Here is an 11,223-nt window from a genome sequence, read left to right as displayed (position 1 = left end):
AAAGACAGGTCTTTGGTAGCCTCTAAAAATTGGAGAGACACGGTGGATCATGAATACATCAGGGACTGTCGTGTCAAACTGGCATTTTCTGCACAGCAGATCCCTGAATGAATTTCTACCCTAAACACATCAAAAAGAAACAATCATTTTTTAAAAAATTAAAGTTTGGGTTGCTGCCTAGTCTTGTAGTACAACAGTAAATCTAAGTAGTTGCTTCCTTGTATAGGCACAGTTTTACGCTAGGAAATGTCCTTTTTATTGACAATAGCTGACTGCACTGTGTTGCACTGTCTGCATCTAGATGCTTCCTGTTTTAAATAGGAAATGGTGACTTCTTTTCCAAATCCAGAGTTTGAAACGGAAGCATTGTATTATTTTAGCTAATTTTATTTATTTTTTCTTGCAGGTTCTGAAAAGTGCCTTTTCTGAAACTCTGCTGCTTGGATTCTACGTTAGAACTGTTTCTATATAAACCCCTCTCCCTGCCACACCCCGCCCCCCCCCCCAAAAAAAACCCTGGTGTGCTTGTAGGTGACTGTCAGCAACTTGTCCATTTCTTTTCTTTTTTTTTTCTGTGATTCTCAGTCATTCTCCCTCTTCTTGATTTGCAACAAAACTTTTTTTTAAGGTTGTAACATCCTTCCCAATCTTATTCTTTAAAGCTAAGAAATAGGGAGAAAAGCTTTTCTCCCCGCAATCTGAGACCATTCCACAAATTGAAGGGCAGCCAGCAGCATATGCTTTTTGCAAGAATAATTGAAAACATCATCTGGAGAGTACAGAATTCTTTTGAAAGTCTGCCAATTATTTGAAGTAAATTTGGTAAAGGAGCAAAATAAAACAATCAATTTCTTAACCTTTACAGTTGCCTTCTTAGGAGTTGGTCTCTAATTTGATTTTTAGTTATTCCAATACAATTTTAATTTTAAGATTGGCTTTTTGTTTGACTAGACTGGATTTGACTTAAATGAAAACCTAAGTGCTAACAAATTGACATTTCACCAAAGCAACCTGTTATCTCTCACATTTACCTTGAATTCATCTTTAATCCTTTAACAATTCACAGTAATATTGTCCTAAAGAGGGTGCACTTGGTATTAATTTTGCTTTCAGTATGACGGCTGTCAATGTTGCCCTGATTCGTGATACCAAGTGGCTGACTTTAGAAGTCTGTAGAGAATTTCAGAGAGGAACTTGCTCTCGAGCTGATGCAGATTGCAAGTTTGCCCATCCGCCAGGAGTTTGCCACGTGGAAAATGGTCGTGTGGTGGCCTGTTTTGATTCTCTAAAGGTGAGTCCCATCTGAATGCAAAATTTGCTAATTTATGTTTTTGAAATATGATGTGCTTTGAAATGAGTAAAATGAACAATAGCATGAAAATGGTAAGTTTTGCTTGTTTTTTAAGACAGGATATAGACTTTGTGTTTGTAGAACTAAGCCAGTCTACAGCTCACTCTACTAAAACCTACTTATCAAAATAGATGAACTTAAAAAGTCAAAATTAAAGAATTTCGGTAAGCATGAGGGATTGCAGGCTTGTTATAGTTTACATTTTTTGTACTTGATTTAGAATTTGAATACAGTGATCATAATCCTCATATAACCTAGAGAAGCCCTTTACTGAGTTATAGCTCATTATCCATACTTGCACTTGGCAGGGATCAGTCAGCTGTCAGAGGATAATTAAAGTCAGACTGAGAAAGTAAGGCGAAAGTCTCACCATCTAGGAGGAAAATGATGGCATTTTGAAGTTTTTTAGTCAAAGTATATATTTATATTTTGTAAACATATTGCTACAAAACTAGGTTCACTTAATTTTTTCCCTGAACAGCTGATTGATCAGTTTCAGATTTGTGAGTACTTTTTGTAATGAAAATCCTATTGCCAAGGTCACCAAATCCAAATATTATGTACTAGAGTGTAAACAAAATATGAGGGCAGATGAGGTATTATATAGAATAGGACATATATGATTGCAGAAGAAGAAAATTCACTGGTTTTCATGTTTTATTCATAGTTTATACTTAAAGTACAAATTAAAGCATAGAAGCAAAAAATGATAACGAATTCCTGGGTTAATTAATAAGATTTGCAACAATGCAGTTGAGATTTCTTTTCAAAATATGTCAAAATGAATTAAGTTTAACAAGAACCTTTTCAATTTCTTCATATTGTTTTACCCTCATCAGGACCAATTTTACCTCATTACCATTTTTATTTATGGCTGCATTGGCTAATAGAGATGTATTCCTTCATGTGATAGTTTCCTCAGAAAACATTTTCTTGATTGATATACTACTAAAGCAGTTATTTTTACTTATTTCATGGTTACTAGCTTTTATTGCAGACCATTCCACTTTAAGAATGGAAACTTGTCGTAAATCTAAGGATAATTTCTACCGTTAAAAATCTCTGAATTGCTTTGGTTTGCAGCTGATATTATAACTAATGGGCCTATTTTGTTTTCTTCATTTTGGTGTCATTCAAGTTTCATCTACAATTATTCTGTGTACTGTTTAAATCTACTGCTACAGGACTAGGCAGTATTTTGAGGTGGAAAAGAGCACCGAGCAAGTTCGGGTGGGGTAGGAAAAGGAGGCATCTTTCATCCAGTTCATATAGATGGTCAGGCACAGCCCTAGGGACTTTACATATATTGTTTCAGGAGATCTGGGGTCCAGTCCTGGCCTCATTACTGTATCTGACCTCAGGCTACTTAATCTCACAAACTTCATCTCTAAGATATGGGTAATAGCTTCTCCACCCGAGTTCTGTGATTACTGTGGAGATTCCAATAAGATACCACAAATGAAAAACCATATATCACTATAAAAGTAAGTTTAATGAAAGGTTATCTTCTTACGATTAACTAAGTGTTTGTTTTAGGAGGTCTTCAGAAAGGTTCTATTCAGTTAGGGTTTATTATTTAAAACTACAAACTCATGTTCCAAATAAACATCCCCAAATTCAGTTGCCATAAGTGTAATATTCTTCAAGCTAATTATCACTGTTTTTATGGTTTACTCTCTGATATAGAGTTCTTTGGAGGCTTTGTAAATTCTGTCTTTCTCTAGGCATCATAGAATGTGGAAGGAGATGTGTGATCTTCCTGATCATTGGTTGGTGCCTCCATTTAAGGGCAAAAGAGTGCCATAAACTAAACATTTTGAAGAAAAGCTATATGGAAAGTGATTGTTTATAAATGCCTGCTGCACTGCCACTTTAAAGCTTGGAAAATGTCTAATTCAGAGACTAAATAGATAATGGCCAATGAATATTAATAAGCCACTTAATTATTTAAACAAGCTATCTACTCACTATATCCAGTGTTTTTAAAATAATTTTTGCAGTACGTTAATACCTTGATGACCAGTCACACTGGATAAAGTAGATTTACATAATCCTTACATTTGCACATTTTAATGAAAACCATAACACTGTATTTCAAATATACAAAGCCTTTTAAACAATTATTTAATTTGCCATTTAGATAGCACGTTCATCAGAGTTTCAATGTCTGCACAAAATCTTTGTAGTTCTCTTTTATATTATTTTTTATCTATGACATGTATGAAAGCTATACCAAGTTGAATGTAATTCACCTATGTGGAGTATACTACTATCATAAGTACAATACACAAATAACATAACCTCAATGTTTTCTGCAGCATTTGCCACCCATCTTGATTTTGTATAATTGAAACACCATTGAAATTCATCTGTGTACTATTTTTTCTTCCATGAGTGGTTAAATAACTGGAGCAATCATTTGATGAGTTTTGGGCTGTGGCTTCTGTTTTTCATTTTTTTTGTTTGTTTTTGTAGGGATTCCATTAGCACTAGCTACTCTACCAGGTGATGGTTCTTTGCCTTCATAGTAGGTACAATAGGTACAGTATTCTGTTCTCACCTCATTATGAGGGAATGTTATGAAAATAAGAAGGGTAAGCTGGATGGCTGATTGTGCATTGTGCTGAAGTGCTATGCCCATCACTGCAGGAATGTTGACCGTTCAGTGATGAAGGTTGTACCATCTTTGGATAGAAATCTGGACAGTGCAGCCCATAGATTAATTTCCAGCTACATAGAAGAATCTCACGTCATGTTGGTGTGTAGCTGTTTTTAATTCAATTGCCTCTGCTTGGAACAATTTATTCCGAGTTTTCTTCAAAGTATTGCTCAATCCATTCTGTGCCAATTTCTTGATATTACAGTTTGCCATTTATCTATGTTGATATTTTTAGTAAATGTCCCTTTGGATTTAACAAAAGATCATCATTTTTAAAACTAATTCAATCTTTGTGATAGTTTTCATAGCCAAGTTATTCTGCTTCAACAATATCATGATGTCTTGAACCTTTCCTTCCATACTTGAAGTAGTGTGTATTAACCTGGATAGCAGCCACCTGTTACCCAAGAAGGATATAAATTATTTCATTATGACAGAACAACAGCCATCACAGTCTGCCATCCCACTCACCACTTTGGGTAGTTTTGTAACAAGAATTTCCTGGTAAAGGCCTAGTCAGTGGACAGTCATGTAAACCCATACACATTCCTCAAAGATGGGAACTGGGTAAGGAATGCACATGAAACAACTCACACTATATCTTCAAACATCACAAGCATAGCAATATTTTAATAAGTGAAATCTGTAGTATAGGCATACGGATATAAGTCTATTCTTGCAGGTCAAATTGGCCTGAGTTATAAGTATATTCTGTATGAGCACCAGTGGTCACAGCAGTTTTCACTAATTTAAAATTTGACTATTTTTGACTGAATATTTATTTATCCCTGTTTGTTAAGGGAAAGCTTACCAGAAGCTTAGACTCCTAGCAACATAATCCCAAGGGTCGCCTGATTATGCAAGACTTTGCACCATTTATAAGCTCCATCACAGAGGTCTGCCTGCACCATAAAGACACATAGGCAGAACCTGTCATCCTTAGAGTCAAGGAAAGTAACATTTTACTTAAGGATCTCTATCTTCTATGACCTTTAAAAAGTGAGCATCCTTGACTGGTAAAAGTCAATACTATTTTGGACATTTCAAAAACCTTTTGAAAGAAAAATGGAATTACAATTAGTACCCAAACAAACATGTATTGATAGCTCAGCCTCTCTTTTTAAACTTTTTATTTCGAAATAATTTTGGACTTACAGAAAATCTACAAAAATAGTACAGGGAGTTCCTGTTTACTCTTCACCTAGATTTCCCTGTTGCCAACAACTTACATACCGTACATAGCATAGTTATCAAAACCAGAAAATCAATGCTCATACAAGACTTTTAAGCAAACTAGATACCTTATTTGAATTTCACCAATTTTTTCCATAATGTCCCTTTTCTGTTGCAGGATCCAATTCAGGATCCTACACAGCATTTACTTGTCATGTCTCCTTAGTCTCCTCTAATTGTGACAGTTCTTCAGTCTTTTCTTGTCTTTCATGACCATGGCACTTTAGATAAATACTGATCAGTAATTTCATAGAATGTCTCTCACTGTGGGCTTGTCAAATCTTTTCTCATGATTAGACTGAGATCATGCATTTTTGACAAGAAAAACCAGAGAAATGATGTCATCATATTGGAAGACATGTGATGTTGATATATTTTATCTCTCATTATATTAACCTTAGTCACTTGGTTAAGGTGGCATCTGCTGGGTTTTTCCACTGTAAAATGACCAGCTATCCTTTTGTAAAAATTGATAAATATCTCTCTCCATTCATTTATCATCCCCTATAACATGCCAGTGATTGTAAGAGGTACCTCAATATCCTAGATGTTAAACGGTGAACAAGTGTCCATCTTGAAAGTGATGGGTAATACCCTTCTATAATTATGGTCAATCAAGAAGAAAATGGAAGGAGAATGGACCAAGAGCATGACAGAGAGCTATCAATGATAGGCTAGTAGAAAGACAGAACACTGGAGAGTAGGAAGTCCCAGAAGTTGTGTTTATGTGCCTGTTCCTGTCACATGCTACTGCAGGATATGGTCTCTGTGCTGGACTTGGTGCCCCTGCCTACCTCTAGTGTTTGATCCTCCTGAACTGGGAAACAAATTTTCTGCTTTTTTTTTTTTTTTTTCCTACGATAAGTAACATGTCCCCTAATATTAAAAAGGATGCCGCTTTATGAAGGGAAAGGAAAATGTAGAAGTTTTAAAAAGCATACATAAGAAGACAAAACTAAAAATAAAATGTAAATGTCATCCCCATTACCCAGTACCATGGTTAAGATTTTTTTTCCCCAGTTTTTCATATAGTCATGTATATGTCTCATCAAACCTCATCTTGCCTGCTGCCACCTTGCAGACCTCACTCACTCTATATTGCTGCTCCTGGAAAGCCATCCTGTCCCTCTCCATTTGTCCTCACTATCAGGTTCGTATTCTAACATGGCTACCAAAAAATCTCGATACTATCTGATCTTTCATTTACAGTCTTTTAAAAAATATAATAGTTATTGTGGTTACTTTTCTGACCATAAAATTTTAAAAAACACAACTTTTTCTAGAAACTGCAATATAGAAACAAAGATGTTTTTAAAAACCAAACTTGTAATTTTCTTACCCATTGACACTCTTCATATGTCAGTGTATATTCTTCCAAAATTTTTTTTATGACAACTCTTTCATAAAATAAAGTTTCCATTTTCTTCTATGTAATTCTAAAGGCTTTTCATACTTGTGAAGGAATAAGAGTTTAGAAATATACTTAACTTAAAAAGATACCATTTTTCAAATAATATGCAGCCATCAGAAATTATGCTTATGAGACTGTGCAATAATAATAAACCCTGCCTCCTATTGCCTGCTTGGTATATTCCAGAAACTTTACGTACAGCTAATTTCATCCTTACAACCACCCTGTGTAGGCTTTAGCATTAGATGGGCCAGATTTCACCAGCTGTTCAGTCTTGGCTAAGTCCCCACCCTCCCTGTCCCTAAGTTCCCTGCCTGTGAAAACAGGGTCCTCCCAGCACCTACCTCTGGAGTTACTGAGCACTCACAGGAGATGGCCAGCGAAGGCGCTTGGGACAGAGTCTAGCACATCATAAGTACTCAGTAACTGTCTGTTATCACCAAATGAATTCCGGGTGCCTTAAAATTTGAGCGTGGAAAATAAAATCAAACCATGACAGTACTGGAAGAAAATGCAGGTAAACACTTTCATAATCCTGGGGCAGAGAAGACCTTTGTAAGCCTGCTACGGGGGCCAGAGACAATCACAGCAAAGGACAGACAGAACTGAACACGATAAAAGTCTCTTCCGGATGGTGGAAAATAGCACAAAGTTAGAAGACAAGCAATAATTTGGAGAAAAAAAGTTGTAACATATTTGACAGCCAAAAGTATATAATGTATGTGTGTTGACACCCAAACAGCTTTAAAAAAAAAATACAAAGGTATTTTCCTAGAAAAATAGGCAAAAGACATAAGCAGCAAAGCGAGAAGACAGTTTGATGTGGCGAATTTATGCACGGGGACATTTTGATGAGCCTGTTGACACAGCTGCTGTGACGCGGCCCCGCGCTCCAGCCGCCCCAGTGAGAACGCAGGACCCTGGCCCTTCCCCCCCAGCGTCCAGCCCAGGGCACTTCCACTTCCTGCTCTGTGCCTTTCTGTACTGTTTAATTTTCTTTCACAAATACATTACTCTTATCCAAAAAAGAAAGAAAGAAAGAAAAAACCTGTTAGGCAAGCTTAGCCTCTGAGGAAGAACCAAAATCGTCTTTATAAAAGAAATTTTATTATATTAAACGTGACATTTGCATTTTTAAATCGTGAGAGAGAAAGTTAAGAATTGAGTTGAGTGTTTCCTCTACAGTCTGGAGCTGAGAATAACAAACTTGTGTTACAAATATTTTCTTCCTTCCACCCAGTGCCTATATAGATCCAATTCATTCATTCATTCATTCATTCATTCACTAGATAAGTACTTGCTGAGCACCGATTGTGTGCCAGGCGTTGTCCTGAGCCTCGGATCTAGCAGTGAGCTGGAAACAGTCCCTGTCCCCATGGAGCAGACGTTCTAGTGGGGGTTTGGGGGAGGGGCAGGCAGAAAAGCAGTGACTATTCAGGTTAAGGATCTATGGTCAGGTGTGAAGGAAAGGAAGCCGGGAGGGCACAGAGAATGGTGGGGGCTGCTGTTGTAGATGAAATGGCCTCCAGTGAGGTGACATTTGAGGAGAGGCATGCAGGAGGGGTGGGAGGGAGCACTGAGTATTTCCGAGAACACCCCACGCAAAGAGAAGAGCCACGCAGAGGCCCTGAAGCAGGAGTGGGCCTGGTGTGTTTGAGGAAGCTCAAGGTCACCAGTGTGACTGCAGCAGATGGCTGAAGAGGGGACAGTAGGAGCTGAGGACAGAGAGGTAACAGGTGGGAGAGATGAGGTAGGACCTTGTAAAGCCCTACTAAAGACTTTGGCGTCTAAGAGTCTGGGAAAGTTGACATAATTAGGAAGAAAGCCTGCAAAAGCAGAGATATCCATTCTTCATATTTTTAATGGTAAAGATAATTTCCATCAAAACAAATGACTCATGGTTATGTGTAATTGTAGAACAAATGGTGCCTAATCCCTAACCATCCCTTACTCCCTTGTCCCTAAGACTAGTAACTCAACTCCACTTCATACCCCAGTGGTGGGGAGTTACCAGTAGAGAAAACTCATGTGAGGAAAGAGTTAATACAGCAGGTCTGGTGGCTTACTCTTTGCATGTTTCCAAGGGAACCCTTAGCCACCCCATGGGAATGTGGCCCTCATTTGTTTTGTCCCCAATTGATTTTGTTGTGTACACCTGGAACAATGGACCATGCCATACTGGCTTGTCAGGGCTGCTTTGCACAAAGATCAAGATTGATGATGTATGTGAACCTGGTTTCATTGTTTTTCATTGTTGGGGTCCTGAGTTTCAGTTGCCATGGCCACTTGGTAGCAGGACATACACATGTGACTAGGACCCATCTGAGCCTCAGACCCTGAGACTTGAACTGGGCTTCCCAAGGCAGAGACATTCCACTCATGCCCCTGTAGTTTTTGCTAGAGAGAGAGTCCTGTGTGTGTCATGTGTGGCCTCAGATGAAGAAGGCCATTGGAAGCCTTCTTAACAGTGGAGTTAAGAGATGTGCTGGGCATCTCTTAACTCCACTGATCTGTATCCTTCTCTTGCTGCTTTTGCTCTGTATCCATTGCTGTAATAAACATTAGCTGTTACTAATAAGTTGCTCTTGAGTCTGTGAGTCCTTCTGGCAAATCACCAAAGTGTTTCCATGTATTATTATTTTTATACATTATTTACTTGATGATTTTTTTTTTTTTACTTTTTTTCTGCTTTTTATGAGGTCGTTTCTATTCTGCTTTTTTTAAGTTTAGTTTGTGAATGGATAATATATTTTTATAATTTAAAAATTTAAAAAACAGCTATCAATTGATGAATAGATTAACAAAATGTGGTACGTACATGCAACAGAATATTGCTGAGTCATAAACAGGAATGAAGTACTCGTACATGCTACAACATGGATGAACCTTGAAAGCATTACGTTACGTGAAAGAAGCCATACACAAAAGGTGTCTGATGGGCCGACCCCGTGGCACACTCGGGAGAGTGTGGCGCTGGGAGCGCTGTTCGGATCCTATATAGGGATGGCCGGTGCGCTCGGTGCGGCCGGTCACAAAAAAAAAAAAAAAAAAACCCAAAAGGTGTCTGATTCCATTTATATGAAATTTAAATGTGTGATTCCATTTATATGAAATGTGTGACTCCATTTATTTATATGAAGTATCTAGAGTTGACAAATTCATAGAGACAGAGAGCAGATTAATAAGGTTGCCAGGGGCTCGTAGGGGATGGTGGGTGGGTGGGAGAGGAGATAGTGAGAAGTGACTGCTAACATGTGCAAGGTTCTTTCTGGGGTGACGAAAATGTTCTGGAATTACATAGTGATGTTAGCTGAATGAATTTGTGAATGTACTAAAAACCACAGACTTGTAAACTTTAAAAGGGTGAACTTTATGATATGTGACTTATATCTCAATTAAAAAGTAAGAAAAAAAAAGTAAAATATAAAAGGGGTATTAGCACATCTTCCCACCATCTCTTTTCCCCAGTTAACCAGTTGACCTCCCAACTGATATTTCAGTTTTCCCTCTCTCATAGCTATTTTATGCATATACAAGCAAATATGTCCATAACTATTCTTTCTTTTTTTTTCACACAAATAGTAGCATACTGTTCTTCTCTTTGCTTTTATTTTTTCAGTTAAAAATATTAAAATTAAAAAGATGGAAAAAGGTATATCATGCTGACACTAATCAAAAGAAATCTGGAGGTGCTATATTCATATTAAAGATAAAAAGAATTTCACATGAATACTGGGCCCTAATTAGTGAATCTGTTCCTACAGGCATACATAAGTAATTTTTGTGAATACTAGGGTTGAACAAATAAATGGAGAGCATGTTTTATCACCGTCAGAGAAAAAAGTTAAAAATAAAGAAAAGGGGAAGGCTAGACTGAATACTGTGATGTGGGTTAGAGTGGAGACATCCGAATGTATACAGTTAGACAGATACAGAAATAAATAGATGTGTGTGTATGCGTGGGTTAGTATGCATGCTTTTATTTCCTAGCTCTGTCTTGCGAGGTCCTAGAAGCAATGCCATCCCCACAGTGAGCACACCTGGTACCCATATCTTGGTTTCTAATACCATTCTCCAATAAAGAAAGCAGGCCTCCCTGGAGTAAGAGCTGATTCTAGACTGAGGCAGGGAAAATACAAGATGAGGCTGTATTGTCTTATGGTGCCAGAAAGCAAAGAAGTGTTTGAGAAAGGGTGGGAACATGAGAAGAGGACACAGGAGCCAATCTGAAGGAGCTCCCAATGGCTGAAGTTGGGACAACTTGAACAGTCAACTAAATAATGATAGTATTTGAATTATATCCCTAAGAATAAAATAGGTACTCACAAATCCATATTTGTACGAATAAATAATTGGATAAATGGATAAGTTGGGGAAAAGAGATAGCCCCCACTTACAGAAGAATCACAAAATTATTATTAGGTGAACACCACGGTAATAATGGTTGCAGGTAAGATCCGCTGATGGATGCTGAAGTCAGTGAGTAAAAGTTGAAGGAGAAACAGGATAATTGCATAGTCTCACAGTATCTCTCCTAAGATATTTATCAATTAGAAGAGAAAAATAGTC

At 37.5% G+C, this 11,223-nt stretch overlaps 1 protein-coding gene across 2 annotated transcripts in view; it reads left to right on the top strand.

Moving 5' to 3' along the window:
* Positions 1 to 1,114: 1,114 nt before the first annotated feature.
* The window catches only part of MBNL3 (muscleblind like splicing regulator 3), a 65,371-nt gene continuing 55,262 nt past the window's right edge, over positions 1,115 to 11,223 (top strand). For both annotated transcript variants that reach the window (XM_063084421.1, XM_063084420.1), the window contains exon 1: positions 1,115 to 1,291. In XM_063084421.1, coding sequence (XP_062940491.1) covers positions 1,115 to 1,291 — 177 coding nt within the window. The remainder of the gene's footprint in view (positions 1,292 to 11,223) is intronic.

Source organism: Cynocephalus volans, chromosome X (genome assembly GCF_027409185.1).
Source record: "Cynocephalus volans isolate mCynVol1 chromosome X, mCynVol1.pri, whole genome shotgun sequence".
Taxonomy (NCBI): Eukaryota; Metazoa; Chordata; class Mammalia; order Dermoptera; family Cynocephalidae; genus Cynocephalus; species Cynocephalus volans.
Note: the sequence above shows the minus strand (reverse complement) of the source record. Positions and strands in the feature narration are given on the sequence as shown.